General features: G+C 38.3%; 1 protein-coding gene across 1 annotated transcript in view; it reads right to left on the bottom strand.

Moving 5' to 3' along the window:
• GRB14 (growth factor receptor-bound protein 14) overlaps positions 1 to 20,668 on the bottom strand; it is a 50,568-nt gene extending 29,900 nt beyond the window's left edge. Inside the window, exon 1 of the mRNA XM_009894611.1 lies at positions 20,606 to 20,668. Coding sequence (XP_009892913.1) covers positions 20,606 to 20,668 — 63 coding nt within the window. The remainder of the gene's footprint in view (positions 1 to 20,605) is intronic.
• Between the last annotated feature and the right edge of the window lie 830 nt (positions 20,669 to 21,498).

Genomic DNA, 21,498 nt, shown 5'->3' with positions numbered 1-21,498 from the left:
GGGGGGGGGGGGGGGGGAAGGAGGCACTATAAACTCTCACAATTTATCCTTGTCATTTTCATTTTTTACATTTCAATAAAAAAAAATATTATTCAACATTAGTACACATTTTAGAGCCCTGAAGAATTGGTGTCCATTAAGTTCTTGAAGAGGTGAAGCTAAACCTGCTTATCCTCGAGTTTCAAACAAAAAGGCTGAGGAATTTTTATTGCATATTGACTGTTTGAAAGAAGGCGTGACCATTTAGGGTTTGGGGTTTTTTCTGTATTTTCTTTCTCTGAAAGAGAATTAATCAAATGAATTAGATGAATCAGTGAACTGGATAGAACTGACACAAATCACTAGTGCTCCGTCTTCATAAGCTCAGTGACTAAACCCATTAAAGTCAACACAAGTTTTTTTTGTATAAGAGTAGAAAATAATTTCTTATTCTTCATGGCAGTCAAGAAGCTCAATACTCTTAGATTTCCTCTATTATTTTTTAAAAGTAGACAAAACACAAAAAGGGAAAAATGTTGAGGCTCCTGACACAAGGACCAACTCTCATCTGTGGTACTGTACGTTGGAATAGTGACAGTTCCTAATATAAAACAGATGTTTGAGAATTTATTATAAACAGCAACAGACAGGTAAACACGAACAGTAGGTATAGGAGACTTGATGCAACATTAAACATGCCATAGAAGTCTTCCAGGTACTCAGAAACACACTAAGGAATCAAGTCTGAAATGCATCTTTTTTAGTCTGTATTTTCAAACAAGCATTTTCACCCAAAACCACTCAATGTCATGAGATTGGGAAGTGAATACATGTATTCATCCTTAAGAATGGGATTTATTCCCCAATATTTACATTTTCCAGTAGTGTCAAGTAAGACTGAGCAACATTATTCTCTCCTTACCAAAACACTAAGAGTCTGACTGTCCATGCCCAGAGCAGTGCCTGCTGTGTACTGTGCCAATGGAAATGCTAAGCAGCTCATTTGCTAGTGACAGTCTGGCCACAACAACAAGGAACTTCGCACGGGTTAAACTACCCTGCCTACCCTGTCTGTACCAAAGCACAGACATCCTCAAGACAGAGGGCACCCAAGATGTTTTTAATTTATCTCAAAAATCCTCCTCTCACTTTAATCAATTCATCCATATTCATCAGAATACATGGCGCACCTCACTTGTACTTTGTGCACAAAACCTAAATACCATTATAAACCCTTCATTAAACAAGACACAAGTTCTCACTTAAAGACAAACAAGCATGTTATTGTCAGTCAGTCCTTAATTGCTACCTTACTAAACACATGCTCGTTTCAAGTATCCAATGAACAATCAGCAATGTATTGTTGCCCTAACTTGTTACTGCAGCACCTTCTCAGGTTTGTGCTGAAGTTGGTAGGAAAGTGAGCAAAGGAGCTGCAACTGTATCTTCTGCCACCTGCTTCTCTCCCACTAATGGCAAAAATCCAAAACCAAAAACAAACAAACAAAAAATCAGATCAGCTCACCCATGCTTTCCAAACATCAGAACAAGGAAAAAAGACTCCATTTGAAAACCACGCAGAGATTAAAGCACACTGGCGGCCTTACTCCTCTCCAAAAACCTGCTTCTCTATGGAACTACATATACAGCAGTTCTGTTACAAACTTTGGTCCCGCATATTAAATCAGCATGAAGTCCATGATGATTTGCTCTAATATTTCAGGTAATAAATGATGACAACTCAAAAGTGCCACACGAGGTTCAGCCACCCTTGCCACGCCATCAACCTCCAGGATACAACAGACATTAAAATCACGTTTCTAAAGTGTGGAAATCTCTTTCTACTCGTGAATCGACCGCCTCAAAGCAGAGTCTGCCACGGAAAACAGGCAGACCTTGGAGAAAGTCAATCCGAAGTTTCCAAAGGACTAAGCTACAGCCCAGTACTTGCGTTTAAAACAAAGGCCAAAAAGACCACACCAATACTGAATTCAATGATCGATACCACCAAAGCAGCCGTGGTTGACGACTGTGGTTGGTTTTACAAGATGTCTATGCTTTGGCAACGTTCTCACTGCTAAGCAAGTGAGACCGGTAGGAATGCAGCCTGCTTGCAGTAGGGTCTCATTCCACACACACACAACTTGAACTCCTGCTCCAGTCACACAGAAATTATGCTCTGCAGTTCAGGATAAACCAGGATGAATTATTTAAACTCCTGCAGTATTTACATGGATTCAAAGATGAAATTAAAAGAGGTGTCTGGCAGGGTGTGCTATGAATGGGATAGAGGGCTGTACAGGTGAGTAGACAAAAAAGCATCCCATCACCTTAAAACATGTCCTCCTTTAGGCAGCACTGAAGGTCAGGGACAGCTTCATTAGGCCTCTCCATTAAGTCTCTGTCAGGCTGAAGCTAAAAGATTTTACAGGCGCAAGTGCCAGAAAGGAGAAAGACAGTATAGAAGGGGAAAGGAAAGGAGAGAATTAAAGCTCCTTTCCTCGTATTGGACTAGATGATCATTGTAGGTCCCTTCCAACTGAAATATTCTATTCTCTTTCCCAATATTCTCACAATAAAGCCAGGGTGAGGATCCACACCAGCGCCCTGGGCAGGGACCCTGCCAGCAGGTACTAGCAACTACAGCTTTCTCCAGGTACTCATCAAGTTAGGTGGTGAGCTTGTTTTACAGCAAGAGCACGTACAGCCCATGCTGAGGCCCTTGACAGATGATTTTTACAGAAATTCTTTTTAAAAGGGTTAAGAGTCGCAGTGCAGATGACTACACTCTTATTGCTGAAGAAATAGAAAAAGACTTTTTAAAATGCTGAAGACAGCAACACAAGTCATGATAATGAGCTGCCTGCGGCCATTCCGCTCGAGGAGTGGGAAGCCTTGGAGGCGGCCTTGGACTACAGGAGCACAGCTGAAAAAAACCAAAACAACACAACAAAAAACAATGGAAAAAAACCCCACAGTTTATGTTCTCTGAGTATTCTCACTCGGCTTTCTCAGTATAGGGAAATAAATCCTGCACAAGTCTAGGACAACAGATCACCCCAGCTCCCAGCTATGACGTGCTACCTTATAAAACACAAATGCTGTGCACTTTTTCTCTTCCTTGCAAGGGATTCAAATACAGCAGGAGACAAGAGACAGGCAGTCACCTAACAGACCCTTCTGAACTTCTGTTACAGTTTTAGTTTAATGAATTGAATGTGATGGTGTAAATCTCATCAGTTAGAGTGACCTTTGAGTGGGTTTTTAATTAGAAAAAGTTGCTCAGTCCGCGCTTTCTGCTGTGTTTGAAGCAGTCTCTTGTAGGATTTGCTGGGAATGTATTTGTTCCACGGGGAGTAGATCAGATGAGAAAGGATAAATTCAAAATCCCATTTTTCCTTGGAAATACGTTCCAACAAATACTTCTCTTCCCAGAAGTAGAGGATTGTCATGGTTTAGGCCAAATTGGCCACTGGGGACGTGGGGCACCCCAGATGGGACTGACAGATGCTCCACCCCACCTCTCTTCAAAGAGAGAGGCAGAGGAGGGAAAAAGAGACTTATCAGTTTAGAAGGAACTAAACTACGTCAATGAAATATTAATAATAAAATAAAAAGAAAATAATGAAATACATACAAAACTGTATCAAGCTCCCAGGATGACAGTCACATCACCGGATGGCACTGGGGCATTCCCAGACTGGACTCAATGACGGACAGGGACTGGATTCTGGATCTGGATGCAGGATCAGGATCAAAGGCAGATGCAGAGACAGAGTCCTCCTTGGATGCCGGCCATTAAAGAAAGACAGCGACCCTTTGATCCCTCAGCTTTTATACCGAGCATGAGGCAGATGGGATGGAATACCCTGTTGGTCAGTTTTGGGTCACCTGTCCTGTCCGCTCCTCCCCACAAGTAGGGACCCCTCTACACTTTTCCGCTTCCAACCCTCCAAGTAACCAAGTTAGCTGGCCTTGCTTGTTCTAGCAATAAGTATAAGCAAGAGGCTCTCTGCATACTGTGCCTTGGCATCAACTGTAAACATAGGTCTTATCATTCTGAGAGCAAACAGTGTCTGCACAATATGCTGTTAATTTCAGTAGTTAGAAAAGGCCCAGCTAAGAAGCAAAGTTACTGAACAAAACTGGTCCTATTTTACCTCAAACCAGGACAGGGATGCTCCAAGAATTAAAGGGTGGCAGAATTATGCTAAAGATGCAGTTATGCTGACCTCCTACAGAGACGAGGAAGATTGAGCGACCACTTCTTTATTTTTATTAGCAGTTACCATCATGCATTCATCTGGCAGGACACCCTCACTCTCTTTCATTTTTTTTCCCTGAAGATTTGTCTGAGAAGTAGCACACAAGAAAAGAGCTGCTAATTGAGAACAAGCTGTCATTACAGTTTTCATTACCATACACTCTCAAGCTTTTTTCTAAAGCAAGCTATTTAACTTCCCTTGGCTATACCTATTAGTAGACAGTTAGAAAAAGTTGCCTCAGTAGTGCTCAAATCTTCTTCTTTCCTGTCCAGTTTATAAATACAAGGAGATTTTAGCTCTTCCCAAGGTCAGAAAAAGAAATATCTCAATAGCTTCCATTGAAGCCACTGGAAGTAAAAAATTAGCAGCTCCAAGATCTTTTTATAAGAGGAAAGCACCAAGCTGAACATGACAAGCATTAATCATTTTCCTTGCCTATGGGAGTAGGCAAGGAGGTACAGCTTTCCTACATGTTCTCTTTCCGTTTTTCAATATATTAAGAATCAGCCAAGATCCGAGAACGATGTGCGATGTATCTTTATCCCTCAAAAAAAAAAGTAGTTTGATAAGAAATGTTGCTTCAAAATAAAATACATTATTGTTTGTAGTTCACTAGTCATCAGAACTCAGAATGTAAAATCAATGTTGATAAATATAACCTAGTGTTTAACACAGAAAAGGAAAAGCAGACCCTAGCTTTTATACTAAAAAATAAATAAAAATCAGAAGGAGCAAAAAAATCAGAAACTGCTTAAAAGAATAAATAAAAGAGCACATAAGGTAATCAGTGTGGGAGGAGGGAGGAGCAAGAGAAGGCTGGACTCTACTCTCCCAAGTCTTCTTCAACACTCAACCATCATCTCTGCTACAATAAATAAACAATGTGTTTCATAGACTTTTAAGAGACGGTGTCCAAGTCTGATTCTTCAGAATCTTCAAGCCATCTGTTTTGGAAGTTCCAGTCTGCAGAAACAACACAAACATATGGAAAGACCATACCCCGCAATGAGGAATTTCAAACTAAGTTTTAACATGTGAAAAAAGCCAGGCAGATCCAACAGAAAAAGAACCACTCAGCACATGGAGTCCATATTTAGGTGTCTACATCAAAATGACCTGACAGTTACATGATTCTTAATGCTTCTGTACAGCCATTAAGACAGTGGATGGTCAGAACCTTACAAAAAAAACCAAAAAAAACCCAGGCCACTTTTATGTATAAAGATACAAGCACCTAACTTTAGCTTATCATTTCTACAATTATTTTTCCCCCATGAATAAAACATCACACATTTTGCACTTACTTTACAATTTCAGTCACATTTATGTTAAATGCACAGTTATTGTATGCAAAAACAGGCCTTAAAAAGTCTTACACTCCAGGGTGCCGTACTGTGCCGTACTTCCCCTGAGATCCTGCCTGATACTGTGCTAACCTCTGTCTTTAGTGTTAACTAACAGGCTATTTGCCTGAAGCATTTGTTCTCTAACTTCCAACCTTCCCTCCTGCTAGACAAAGTTTTTTGCTTATTGATATTGGCAGAGGGTAGGGGAATTTGGAGTGTATTTGAACTGCAATGGAAGTAACTGGAAATTTCTAGCATTTTGAACCATTTTATGACATCTAGCAATAGTCTGTCTTGCGTTTAGAGAGAATCAGCAAAATTGTGCATTCATAAAAATATTTAAGGGCAGGTTAACTCACAACTAGTTTAAAAAAAAAAAAAAAAGGCATGTTAGTAAGGTTTACTGTCTTCATTATGAGGTGTGAATGCAAGAAATTCCCTTTAAATACCCCAGTCTACAGCCAAAAGGCTTCCAGTATTTCCTCCAAAGGGAAGATTTCCAGACCAAAAGGATTCTCAGAGTTTGCAGAAATCTATATCTGTCATTAAAATAAATAATAATAAAAAAAGGTGCGTGCAATGATAAACTGTAGCTGCTCATTGTAAAGCAACTATTTTCTTTATCACCACAAGAGGAAGCTTTCCAAAATTTGTCCCCCACATGTCCCTGTGTGGAATGAGCACGGAGAACTGAAGCACAGACACAAAACAAAAGAGGATTTGTTAATATTTTAGGCACCCAAATCCAAAATGGTGGGCATTAAGCTTGTGAACCTCTCTTCTGGGAAGGGTTCACAAGGCACCACATGATGTCTGTGCAGACTTGTCAATGTGTGTAATTAGGCAGGTAGGAACTGTCACCCAGTGATTAGGGACAATTGCCTGGAAGCCTGTCCTTGGGGGAAGAAGGCAAATATGAGTTCCAGCATGCAATCCAAAATACAAATTTATGTAAAATACAGGTCCCAGTGAATCCTGAGTTCTCATTTGGAACACAGCACAGCTTCAAGAGGCAGAAGAAACACTGCTCCCATGCAGAAAAGTATACAAGATATGTACAGTAGCTTAGGTGACATGAGCATTAGACTTCAAAATCTCTTTCACGCACAGACTCCCTGTATTCATATCAACTTCAGGAAGGGAAATTTTAAGATCCTCTTGGCAGCAACATCTTCTATTCTATGGCTCCAGCGTTCTAGAATACCTTGCTTTCTTCTCAAGGTACAAACCAGAAAATGTATTAAAAACAGCCAATATAGGCAGATTGGACACTTTAGAAGTGACATGAAATGAAATGAAATGAAACTGTCATCTTCTCCAATAGGACCATCAAGGCTATTAAGGAAAAGTTAAGCACCTTGAACAGTCTGTGAAGCCATATATTGAAGACTTGAGATCAATTTAAAGAAACTTAAGGTAAACCAAGTCACTGATTACAAGGACAGCAAACGCCAAAGAATTAAGTAGTTGCCTGAAGAGGGAGGAGCTTCTTCCAAGTGACAAAAAGCAAACGTGGCACACGCTTACCTATTATTGATAGATTGAGGTATGGTCTCACAAGCACTAAAAGGTATAAGAACACTAATAATCAATTATGCCTGTCTTGCAACAAAACCAAAGTTCCAAGAAAGGAAGAGGAAAATAATGTCAATATCCAGCCTTTATTCAAATTTAAGACCAGTGACAATTTCTCTAGCAATTCATTAATTTGTTGCCTCAAAACACAATGAATTTTTTTTAGACCTAAATATTCTGTTAGAAGGTATTAAAAAAAAAGTTTAATTTCACAGTAACAGTGTGTGCACATTATCAGCTCAAACAATTTCTGTAGTAGTCTTCTGATAGTTTACTATGGCACTATGGCAACTCTCTATATTATATAGCCCATATAGTCACTTCCCTCCCCCAGACTCTTAGTATGGCCCTACATAATCCAACACAAGATTGATCATCCTATGAATGGAAACATCACACACAAAAAAGGAACTAAAAAGCAATGTGAAAAAGTAACAAAAAATATTTGAGATTACCTATAGGCAGAAAAAGGTATAGTTCTTAGTTGAAAATACATATTTGCCATCTGACTTTGGGCACGTCAGTATTAGATTTCAGTTCCCCTGACCCATTTTACAAAAAGGAAACTGAGGGACTGTTTCTGTACAGCAGGGTAACAGATTGAACTCATTAAGATTTGTAAAGCACTTAGACTTGCTCATATGACTACTGCTTTAGATGTGTAAATATGTTGTATTATAAAAAGGGAGGTTAAATTATGCAGATCTCCAAATTATAATAAGCTATGTGCAAAAATATACCAGCAAAGTTCTTTCAAACAAAGGTTATGATAATCACATTATGATGTTAGAAAAAATGGCAGAATGAGGACAATGCTGACATGCAATCATCTCAAAGACAACGTCAGTAAAACTGAAGAGAAACAAGGTTTGAAAGACAACAGGAAAGTTCAAATATAAATTTCATTATTTAATCCTGAATTTGATACATTCACTTTTTCAATGTTGGTCAACAGACGCAAAACATAGTTATAAATTGTAATAAATAGTTATAGAAGATAAAACTGAACAAAAGGTAAGGTCTAGAGAAAGCAACTTTCACGCTTTGGACAATTAAATCATAGTGCAACTGCTTTTAGAGCAGAAAGAGAGATTATTGTTAACTATATGATAACTATAATTACATGATGCTTTGCTCAAAAAGTTACTATAGCTGGAGAATTAAATAACAACAGCTACATTGTGAAGTTCAATATACCGTAAGAACTGAAGTAATAAATAACACGCAGTTTAAACATAGAAAGTGAAAGATTTATCACCATCAACAGCCATTACCACAACAAAGCACCAAATCAGGAGTAAGAAATACAAAGGGATCTAAAGAAGTAAAAACCACAATAAAGTCCTTAAAAAGAATGCACATTATTTATAAGGAAAGGCAGGGGCGGACGGGACAATTTATTTAAATAGAGAGTCGCAAATTATTCTGCCTTACCAGAGATCTTTTTCAGACTATGGAGATTCCAAACAAAAGCAGCTAAAGAAGCATTTCAAGTACAACTGGTAAGATGTGTATGAATAACAAGAAAGCTGTGAGGAAATTTAAACATCATTAGCAAAAATTTCAAACAATACAATTCCATGGAATAGCAGAAGTGAAAGAAAATTAGCAGGTTCGCTAGATGATTAAGCAGTCAAAGGATCGCTTATACAAGATAAACACACTGCAGAGCAGCTAAATGATTTATTTGCATTAATTATTTACAACGGATATGGAAGAATATGTTCCTAGATCTACTCTTTACAGGTGAAATAAAATTGCCAGTTTAAAAAGAGGGACACTGGAAATGAAAAGACTAAAAATCATTAACAGAAGGCTATACAGTATAAAATTTAAAGAAACTTAAGCAGCAAACCTCAGTCTATCCTAACATCAATAGAAATGGGGCCTTACGCTCCATCTATTACTTCATCTGATGTGCACAGGGTATAAAATTCGGTTCAGTCCTGAGAAAGAGGAAAAGCCCAAAGGCTACTGTAGCAGATTATTTGTGGGGTGTTGCATTGTTAATTTGTGAGCCACCATAGCCAGGCAGATAGGTAAGAATATACTAACATTACATAAATCCATCTCTTTCTAGAGAAAATCCACTCTTAAATTTATAAGGACTTTTCCCCATTTTGTTCATAGCAGTTACCAGAATGGTTTAGAGTAATCATCATACTTCTGAAAAATCTCAGTGGGATAATGCAGTTCACATTGATTGGTATCAATAACTTTTCCCAAGTTCTTCAAAAGTAAAGCTATTATGATTAAACAGTCATGGAGTAAGAGACTGAAAAATAAAGATAAACTCGCAATGAACGGTTCATTTTTAGAGCAGCTGGCTACAGTCAAGTAATTTCAGGTTCTTACTCATACTAACCTTTAAATCAGAGTGGAGAAGCCATGCCTTACAGGCCATGATAAAAACAAGTCTTAGTTATTTTTCATTAAATTATTGAGTAATGCTAAGTGTTTACATTAACATCTGACACAGAGGTATTTGAAAAACCTCTTGACCCTCGGAAAGGTAAAAGGTTCCATATTCTTGTCTTCTATGTACCACTTACTTACAGACAGCTAATCAATCGTAGGTCACTTCTGAATCTCAGCGCACAGTACACATAGCTCCATGGTTAAGCTAAACCCAGTACACAGACACTTAGTTCTCAATTAGGAAGACAAGAGGGTTTACATCTTGCCAGGCACTAAAAATAAATAAATAAATGATTACAACAATCCAGTGAAACTTGGGTAAAATGCTTTAACCACAGAAAAGTTACTGTAAAACTCAGCAGAGAACATACCATAATCCAGCTTCTGAAGAAGTACATTTGTGCACAAACTATTCTCCCTTCTAGCCATGCATCACCACCTCTTAGTGTCCGAATCTCCACACTCTTTGAAAAAAGGAAGACCTGGGGAACTACAGGCTGGTCAGGCTCACCTCTGTGCCTGGTAAGATCATGGACCAGATCATCCTGGAAACTCTGCTAAGGCACATGGAAAAAGAGGAGGGGATTGGTGACAGCCAACATGGCTTCACGAAGGGCAAGTCATGCCTGACAAACTTGGTGGCCTTCTATGAGGGGGTTACAGCAGTAGTGGACAAGGGAAGAGCAACTGACTTCATCCACCTGGACTTGTGCAAAGCGTTTGACACTCTCCCACGCGATATCCTGGTCTCTAAATTGGAGAGACATGGATTTGATAGATAGACAACTCGGTGGATGAGGAACTGGCCGGATGGTTGCACTCAAAAAGTTGAGGTCAACAGCTCCACGTCCAAGTGGTGGGCAGTGACAAGTGGTGTTCCTCGGGGTGATTACCGGAACCCCTGCTGTTTAACATTTTTGTTGGTGACATGGACATTGCGATCAAGTGCACCCTCAGCAAAGTGCTCTCAGCAGAGAGCAGCCCTGAGGAGAAGGACCTGGGTGTGATGATTGACCAGAAGCTCAACATGAGCCAGCAATGTACGATCGCAGCCCAGAAGGTCAACCGTATCCTGGGCTGCATCAGAAGAAGTGTGGCCAGCAGGTCAAGGGAGGTGATTCTGCCCCTCTACTCCACTCTGGTGAGACACCACCTGGAGTACTGCATCCAGCTCTGGAGTCCCCAACATAAAGACGTGGACCTGTTGGAGTACGTCCAGAGGAGGGCCACAAGGATGATCTGAGGGCTGGAGCACCTCTCCTATGAGGACAGGCTGAAAGAGTTGGGGCTGTTCAGCCTGGAGAAGAGAAGGCTCCGGGGAGATCTTATTGTGGCCTTCCAGTCCCTAAAGGGGGCCTACAGGAGAGCTGGGGAAGGACTTTGTACTAGGGCATGTAGTGATAGGATGAAGAGAAATGGCTTTAAACTGGGAGAAGGTGGGTTTAGATTAAACATTAGGAAGAAATTTTTCACTATCAGGGTGGTAAGGCACTGGAACAGGTTGCCCAGAGATGTTGAGGCTCCATCGCTGGAGGTGTTCAAGGCCAGGCTGGATGTGGCCTTGGGCAACCTGGTCTAGTAGGAGATGTCCCTGCCTATGGCAGGGGGGTTGGAACGTGATGATCTTCAAGGTCCCTTCCAACCTAAACCATTTTATGAGTCTATGTACAACCAATATAGCTCGCAGTACAAAGCTTAAGTTATTTTGGCTAAATGTATGTGCTTTATGACCCATTACCTTCACCCAGAGCTACCTTAATATTTCTCATGAAATTCAGAGAAAATTGCTAAAATTACTAGCAAGGTGCAAGTCTCATCTTGGTAGTGGCTAAGAGTTTTAGTTTTTGCCCCCAAACCAAGTTCTTTATGATAAAAGTTCAAAAGCCTTATTGTTTGATTTAAAGAGATCAATATTCAGACCAGACTTGATTATTGCATTAAGGTTAATAAGAGTGTACATTCACATGAACTTTTCTTCATGAAAATTTAATTTAGTGGAAGTGAACAGCTTATTAGCCCCATTAGTAAACTTATGTTATTTAGTATTTTCAGTCCTTTCCTTCCACACTGCCTGCTAAGTCTTAACTGTACATTGCTTATATATATTTAATAGTAACATAAAGCTTTACATTTTACCATATACAATAGCAACGTTTAGAAAGCACTTACCACATACTGATTGAAAAATACCCAGTTAGACTAACTGGACTTAAAAAGAGGGATGAGATGGAAAATCATACTAGACGATTCAAAGAATCTGACTTGAAGGAGGAACTTCAGTATTCCATTTTTTAAAAAATATTTTGTGAAATACAAAATGAACAGAAAACGGAAAAAGTTCCCAGTACACCAGTGTTCTTTATCCCCCAAACTAGAAATACGGTAGAAATTATCCACACACTACTCTACTTTCCAAAGAAGTCATGTATGAAGATCAGGAGAGAAAGAAATTTCAACATAAAGTCACTAAAAGACACTTCTGGTTTTTGTTTTCTGTGTACAACGAAGTTAAGGGCAGAATGTTATCAGCCTCATGTTTGAATAGCTTGTCCCTATTTATGTCAAAGCACCAACATTATTTAAATGAGGCTTTCTGTATTTAATAGTGCAGTTTGTCCAACATATCCTTCGCTTGTCAGAGATAAATAGAATGCTGTGTTCCAGCACAAGAAAAAGCAAATCTGTTACTGCCACGTTCTGGCTGCACTCTATGTTTCTGAAGAGATACCAGCTATAAAAAGAAGTACCTATTGTTTCTACCAGGTTTTTCACACTATGTTGCTGGTTTCTCAGTAGAGCAGATCTCTTGCTGAAGCTGAAAAAGACCCAGTCTCTGAAAAACACCATTAAGAGATCAGTTAGTTTCCCATTTCCTTTGCAGCAGTCCTAAAATAAATCTTTTAAGTAAAAATTAAAAAAAAAAAAGAGAAGATTTTTTTCTTAAAACGTTCTTTCACTTTTACAATTTTATACAGAAGTTCTGGCTTGAACTACAACACAGCTTCAAAGCGAAGAATGCCTTTGTCATCACCTTTATCACCTATGTATTCCCATGGAGGTCACTAGAGGAGAAAAGAATGTAGACTCTCTAAGACCAAGCAAAGTTTAGGTTATTAGCTAAGAAGATACAGTTTGCAAATTTTCTCAGAATTTCTGGAGTGGTACAAGGAACGTCCAGTGCAAATATGACAAAGGCTATGTAGGTTAAACCACTATAATAAATAGTTGTTTTAGAAAGGTGAAGCACTTCCATCCGGTCTAAGACAAAATCCTGCTTTGCTGGGTCAGACTACATCATCCTATCAGCCCAGCACTGTTCCTGGGTATCAGTTTCTAGTCACTGGTGGTATATAACAACAAGGTTTAACTGCTGTAGAATAGTTATTCTGACAGAACATTTTATCGCTCAGCAGTTTTCAACTTGTTGTTCATTTTATTCACATAGTATTGTTCCCTCCGGACAAAACATAAAATCCAAATAAAGAGTAAATCCTGCAATAGAGCTAGTAAGTCTACTCAAACCATGTAAAACCTTCAACTATACACTGTCACATTATTACAGATTTGTCAGCAAATTTTGCCGACAAATCCAAACCACTACAGGAAGAGAAAAAAAAGACCAGGAGCACCTGGGCATGGAAATTAGGCCCTGTAATTATCAGCAAAAATGTAATAGTCATCTAATGCAGGAGACACTCGCTAAAACAAATGAACAAAGTGGAACAAAAAGATAATGTTAAGTAGATGATGTAGTATCAAGGAGAGACTAATCACTTCACAAAGTTGCTGTATTTTAACAATATTTACCTCTAATCATTTGTTCTAAAATGAAAATGAGGTACATAGACTGAACAACCTTTAGTCATACAGGAAAACTGAGAATTCAGTAGCACATTTCTCATCTCTACACATGCTGTGATACCCTACATTCAGGGGTCTTCTGGGTTGTCTGGCTGCTGCTTCTGTTCCCCTCACACAAGCCTTGTTCATATCATCACGAATGTATGTATTTTATTTGTGTTATGAACATCCTAGAAGTCTTGTCAAACAGGATATCCAAAGCATGGTGACAGTTACAGTCAACAGAACGAAAAGAAAAATTACAATATGGAGGGCTTGCATACAGGGCTGGTGGGTAATTTGATGAGCTAGTTAAGTCTGGCTGTCAGGCTAGTACAAGACAAGCAAAGGGCTCCAATTGCTATTCAGTCTAGATACTACTTAATTGCTAACCTCTTGGAGAAGGGAATCAACTGGTTCAGAAAAGCAGTCTAAGTGGTCTAAGAAAAAAAGCACAATGTTATGTTAGGGCAAAGTTCGGAGGTGAAAATGACACAATACGCAACAAGAGTGATGAAAAAAGACTGTGAAGAAATCAGAGTATGCTACAGAATAGTGAAAAAAAGAGGATTCTAGTAGGAAATAAAGGAAAAGCATTACGGGTGTCAACTGAACACTTCCTCCCAGGTCTCAGTCCTTCATAAGAATTTTAGTGGTGCCAAACAGGAAACGTATCAGCAAAGACAAACAGCAGGAAGCTGTAACCTCAGGGATGTGCAAGGCATGGGAAAGGAACCAAAGATGACTTTCCAAGTTAACATTTTTGATGCCCAAGCATGTGTATTGGTGGAGACACAGGTCAGGAGTCCAAGACAGCCATTAGGATCTGCTAGAGAGAGAAGAAAAATATGCTATGAGAAATATCAGAAATATTATGAGAACCTATCAACTCTGGCTCAAGAAACTGGATATATATTCTCAGAAAGTGTGACTTGGGAAGTTTGACTCGCCTTGCTTTGTACTGTTCCCTAGGCACCCATTATGTGCTGTACTGTGCCAGAATAAATCTGTTCTCATGTAACTACTTTAAACTACAAAATACAGGTTGCCTTGAACTAATGTAATCACAAATGGAGGACCGAAAGCAATTGAATAAAGGCAACTTCAAAAAAGAAACTTTAGGAAGTCACTACCAAGTGTAAGATACTAAGATGGACTGGAACCAGGGTAAAATTTCCAGTATTACAGTAGAATTATATTGGTTCAGAAGTTTTGACCATACAGTTGTAACTTCTTTTTTAGGTCCTTAAGGCAGCTGCTATTTTGTTGGTTTGGTCCTGCCTCTGTGCTTGATGCAAGGCAGAAAAACAAGGAGTGGGGCAGCATGGAGCATGGCCAGTACCCATAGCAACAGCATGAAAATGAGGAAGAAAGTGAGCTTAAATATGAATAATTCCTTGGTGCAAGGTGATGAACTTTCTTTGTATACATTAGTAGATCTTCAATTTACCAAAAGTAAATAAAATCTAATTTTTCAGGTACTTGGTTATTTATTGTAGCATGTTGAAAGTAACACACAGAAGACATACAAGTAAGAGAAATGTGATTTTTTGCATAGGACTGACACCAACACCTTGTGTGCAGTTTGTTTAGTTTCCCCCTTCATATACAGCTACGCAGCATAATCAGTACGGGTTTTACTACCAGTAGAAATAACTATTCAGCAATAGCTCTTGATATACTTCAAGGCTAGATAACACAGTCTGAAGGTCAAGTTCTGACTTCTTGAAGCCTAATTTATTCAAGAGGAGACTAAAGTACTAGAGCTAGAAAATGGCCAAGCACTTTCTTCAATTGATGAAAAAGCTGTTTTTTTTCCAAAAGATTTCTGCCAACAGAAAAGGATTATGAGCAGAGTAGGGCACTAAACACTGCCAATTTCCTTGGTTACTGTATGAAGAATGTTAGATGTTCAAAGAAGGCAAGAAGAAACTGAAAAACATATCAAAGATTTGTTCAAGAACTGAAGACAGAGAGGAGACAGAGTGCAACGTTAATTGTGCCACTAAACCTTGACAAACTGTACAAGGGACAAGTAATGACCAAGTGTATCAAACCATTGATATTTTAAAAGACTTTTTTAAAAGCTCTGTGCACTTATTATTCACTCTGTCACACACACGCACACACACATCCCTATCTACCTTTAATGGCAACTATGCAGCATAGTACTATATATTTTAAATTCCAAGATTGTTGACAATTTTGTGTACAACATATTCTATAAAATTTGATTGCTTGTAGGAACTGGAATGTCACAGGATAGAAAAACCCTCTGCCTCCACCCCAGTAGCTGAAACCATAGGGATTGCTAAAGGTAGTCCCATTTTGACTTCATTTATACACGTGGGATCACTTTTATACACAATAAAAATAGTAGGAAGCTTTACTGGTTTCATGTTATTCAAACCAGGAAACACGACTGGCCAACACATATATGACTGCTATACCACAATCCATTTTTAGGTGCCTGCTTGACTATAAAGAGTACACATTCAAAGCAAAAATTGGTCCCAGAACCCTTCTCGAGTATAGTATCAGATCTAGATTTATTTGGCCAACATCATCAGGAAAGGGAAAAGTCCTGCAACACCTTCCCCTGAGGAGGCTCTGTCAGTAGCTCTCTCCTAAACAGTCCCTGGACCTAACCAGATTTCTTCCACAATGACAGAAAATGCTAGTCTGCCACCCTCCTTCTTCCCTATCATCCACAAATGGAATCTCCATCATCACGTCAGCCTCTATCATGAGTGGGTAATTTAGCATCTGCAAGTAGAGTACGACAGATGACTGCAGTCTAGGCAGTTCATGAATCTTTTCATAGCTGACATGAAAGCTGTATGCTCCCTCAAACAAGTATCTGAGGGAGATACTTGCAAAACTAGTTTCACAAGTTTTTATGTATTATCACGAGGAAGCAAGAATTCCAGCTCTCCCCAAATAAAATGCAGCTATCTTGGCACATGTTAAAACCATAAAGGTGGCAAGACCTTTCCCTGAGCCTACTTACTAGCTTGGCCTTCTAGCAATTTTAAACATAAACTTCTTCCAAAAAACAGACTACCAGTCTCCTGAATTCAGTTTGGGTCTCTGCCCATTCCCCAATATATTCCTCCTCCTCTACCTTCCTCAACTCTTGTTCTGGCTCAAAACCTTTACTGTTTGTATCAAACTCTGCAGATGCAGTAGCAGCACATCCTGATGTTTTATCCTAGTAATTTATCTCTAAGTTCTAATTCTATACTGAATGTCCACTCAGGCCCATCTTACTGCTTTACCTGTAGTTATCCCCATTATCTTCTCTCAGATCCCTCAATAAGTCATGAAACAAAGCATTCCATTAAGAATAAGACGTTACCATGATTCAAATAATTCACCACAACCACCACAGGTTTTCTGACCACTATTCCCAAAATATTTAAAGCACACCCAAGTCCACCCCCCACTGAAACCTCTCATCTGCATTCAAATCTTTGTGGGACGTTACCCTTTCTTTGGCTTTATTATTGTATTTATTATTATATTCTTTATTATTTTATTGCTTTTATTTTTATTACTGTACAAAAGACAGAGGGCATGGGTGTTGTTTATTCATCTTTAAATGACTATTTTTCAAACTGTCTTTATGAAGAGACGTTTCATACATGAACGCTTTGTCTGCCTCCAGTTATTTTATAAAAGGTATCCATTTAATGACACCATTATCATGTCACTTAAAGTGCCTTATGTAAAATTCCTGGATTAGCACATTGGCCTTTCATCTCAGGGAACCCAAATGCAAAACCGAAAAATTACTTTCATGCTCTTAGCCCTGCAGACAGACATTACTAATTCTCAGTACAATTTGGCTTAAGTGACCATTTTTTCCTTGGGGGAGGGGTGAGCGTTGATTAAAACAGCGTGTGATTTCAGGCCAGAAAAATAGACAGAATAAAGATGCAAGAGAATCTTGAAATTTGCATGCTTATACCAGTCCTAGATTTGAGCAATCTAAACCACATTCTCATTTTCTAATCAATATTCCTTCCATTTAAAAGACGCCATGCCAAGCTCTTCAAGAATCACTGGAAATTATTCAGCTGCAATAAACACCGCCTATGTACACAGGGCTTTTTAACATTGTGTGACCCAGTATGCTATGACGTTCCCAGCTGCTGTGGAAAAAACTACAACTCTCACTGTTTATACACCTTGCATCCAACATCAGGTGCGTAAGTACTCTCCTACTTATTGCATAACAAGTTTAGTAGACTTGTGGGTGTTTATCTTGAGTAAATGATTGGTCTTTGACTGTAAAACAATGTTTTAAACGCATTAGGACCTTTTAAATCTAATTTCCTTAAAATGTTTTTAGAGGAGTACAACGTTATTCATACAAAAGATAAAGAAGACATTTGCTCTAACCGTGCTAGATTAATTATATGTCTAGTCTATATACACACTATAAATCTGGTTTTAATAGCATTCAATATGCATAATTCCCCATGCTTATTAAGCAAGTCATTTTTCTGCCTGTGCTAAAAGACCCCTTGGAATCTAAACGAGGCCCTGTAGCTTTAGTTAAAAATACATTACTTAAGAATAAAACATGTCAACTGTGATAAGTATTTCATATCAGATTTTAAAACAGAAAGAAGTATAAAATAACTTCGGACAAAGCATCTTAGATATTTGGAATGAAAATGAGAAAAACCCCATGTATTCAAGAAACTGGCAGAACAGGCAGATTAGCATGGTGATAATGCAAAATTTTACCTTTTATGAGGGAGAAAAAAAGAAAAAAAGAAAGACTTGAAATCTTTGCAGTACCATAATTAAACTGTACTTCTTACACAATTACCCATTCCATGGATTTAAGAAATAATGATTGGGGATGATCAATAGCCTAAAATAATACTTTATAAGCTAAAGTTTAAGTTTCTCTTGACTATGTAGTGCTAACGTAACATTTTTACATTTCCAAGTCTTTCTTGCATTACAAAAAATAGAAGTTGCACTACTTTAAGTCAAAGGTGATGTCTGAGGTTCTAATGTCCTTGAGAAACAAAAACAAATTTACACATGCACAAACGTTACCCCTTACAAGCAAGGTTCCTTCTTGCCTGCCTTCCTGCACTATCCAGTTCCAGAAACTGGGGTACTGCTACAGAAATAACAAAGGCACCTTCTGAATAGAGACAAGGGATACTTTCAGGAGTAATTCTATGTGCATAGATACAAACATCACAAGCATAAACAGGACTATTAAATTTGGCACATAGTGAGCCCTCAGTGAGGACACATGCCTTTGAGAATTTTTGCAGCTGTGTGTAACCCAATACCTACCTAAGGCAACATCCTGTGCTGCTTCCTCCTACTACTTCCATTATTTTTATTTTGGGCTTACAAAGTACACAGATAAAGAGAAGTAAAGTCAGTAACTGTTGACAGCTAATCTGATAGTAGTGTGAAAATATCTGTGTATTAAAGTAGGAGAGAATGCACATAAAATTATCTTACTTACCGTGCATTTGTCAAAAGAGAAAAACCCTTAAGTTTCCTCAGAGGATGATGTTCATCTCTCAACAGCAAAAAAAGAAAAGCAATCCATTAAAATATACTGTACAGTTAAAACTGAGTTTGCTAGCCTTGTGAAGGCTAGATTGAGCAAAGTACACATCTCTCCCCTCCCACATAGCACCAAGTACTGCTGTGTGCACACCAGAGGAGTCCAACACAGCTACATGCTGCAAGAACAAAGACCTTCATCTCCTAACATACAAATAACCAAAGAACAGCCAAAAATAAAATAACTATGACAACTGAAGATGTGAGACCAGGAGCAGTACTCAGAGGAGGGAGAGAGGAAGGGGAGGAAACCACAGGATTGAGAGGATGAGAGCTGAGAAGTTAAACTGCAATTTTTAAAAGAGTATTTTTGAGGAGTGTAACAGAGATATACCAAATTGTTTGGATAAAACTGTGTAAGAGCACATCTTGCACCCATCTAAATCTGAAAGGGAACTTACTATACCAGAATAGTATATGATCATGTTATTAAGACAGTAGTATAATGTCACCTGTACAAATCAATCACACTAAAATTGTATGTTCACAGGCTTCCCCTCCTACTGAAAGAATGAAGTAATCTGAAACAATACCATACATCCCAAATCAATAACAGCTATGTGTTCATATACTACTTTAGAGCCACTGGACTTACGCCATAAGAAGTAAATGCTGTGTCCTGTGTAAATTGCTCATGAGAACCATTTAGTACTGTAGCAATATTTCAGTGAAATTTCATTTTTCACACTGCTGGTATATTAAAAGCCTCTGAGTAACAGAAGAGTCTATTAACAGTGATTCAGGCACATTATGCAGCAATGAATTTTTGAAAAATATCTACACATTTACAAAATAAATCGAACTAATGAATTACTTACAGTTTGTTTGAACTAACTTCTCAGAAGTTAATATATCTGGATTAGCAGAGAGTCATATTTCCATACTTCACTTCCCTGTGTATTTTTAACTTCATAGATACCCCCAATGCATAGAGTTACACTGGGCAATACTAGTGCACATAATATTTGGGCATAATGATTTTGCATTGCTTCCACTTTTTAGGGAGATAACAGAAAAAGGCAAACTGCAGTGGCTATGGAGAAACACTGACAGCGTTACCCCAATTTCTAAAATACATGACGGACCATCCACTGTTAAGGTGTTAGTCAGAGAGAGTGCGGAAAAAGTACGTCGTGTTTAAGGCTGATCCAAAGCCTGTGGAAGTGGTCTCCAATAAACGCCCATTAGGAACAGTACCATAGCTGTTTACAGAGGCATATTTTAATATTCTGAAATGTAATTATGACACTTTACACTTAAAAAATACATTAATCTGTAAGCAAAATCAATTTCTTGCAGAATTCTTGCAAGTACATAATTACAGTAACAGAGAAAAAAGCACAGTAACAAATATTCAATTATGCACACATATATATGTGCATTAGTAAACATGTATTTCACATAATGAAATTTAAAAATTTACATTTATCAGAAAAGAAGAATTCTTATTACACTAGAGAAATAAAATTAAAAAAAAAGTGGAAAATCAAATATAGCCCTGTTTATTTACACTAAGCAAATGTATTACCAACCCATACTAAAGTCAGAATTACAGGACTGATTTAAATGCCATACCCATTTCTGCAGAGTTATTGGCATAACTGCAGGCAATGTTACTCTTCTTGAAGACAAACTCATGTCTGCTTTTCACAGAACTCGCCAACCTTCATGCAGGTGATAAAATGAAGCAGAACAAAGTAGGTAGCAATATTCCTTGAAGCCTAATTTCTCATAACCCAAATATTGGAGAGTCAGTGCAAAGAAAAGACCAAGGATATAGTAAATGTGACTCTGTTTATGTGAATCCAGTCCTACTCAAAGCCAATTACAGAAGACACTGGGGTAGGACTAACTAGAAATCAACCAACCAAAGAGCTTGAAAACTCATCTTCTGTCCTTGGAAAGGCCCACACTGCTATCTCTGGATATAAAAATAAGAACAACAAGCATTTCTATCACTCAGAACTCTGTCTTCACTGTCAAAACAAAAACAAAAACCAAAACGTTAAAGACTGTATTCTAGCACTTTTCACTGAGTGGTGATAGTGTTGTTGGGTTTTTTTCCTGGCTTTTTCCAGCAAACAAAATACCCTTCAGTGCTTCTGATTTTAGGGTTTCAGGAAAGTAACTGAGCATCAGAATAGATGCACTGAATCCATGGAGTTTAATTCTATGATTCTTAATTACCTTTATTCAATGCAGCAGCAAAACTCCCCTTTTATTTAAAGTAATGTAATTTCTACCTTTGCAATGCAACAAAGGCTGGGAAATGTGGCACGTATAATGTTACAAGTGAGTGAAATTTAAGACTGTTTTATGAACTCAAGCTGTTGATCACCCCTACTCACGTATTTACTTTATGTATCTGCATAACAAATCTGATTTCATTAACACGGTTCTATGAAGGAAGCCAGGGTTTTTTCTTTCCTTCTTTGTCAAAAAGGGTAGGATTTTGCATTGCTTATATG

Source organism: Charadrius vociferus, unplaced genomic scaffold, assembly GCF_000708025.1.
Source record: "Charadrius vociferus isolate BGI_N301 unplaced genomic scaffold, ASM70802v2 scaffold161, whole genome shotgun sequence".
Lineage (NCBI taxonomy): Eukaryota > Metazoa > Chordata > Aves > Charadriiformes > Charadriidae > Charadrius > Charadrius vociferus.
The sequence above is the reverse complement of the archived record's forward strand: the minus strand, read 5'-3'. Positions and strand labels throughout refer to the sequence as shown.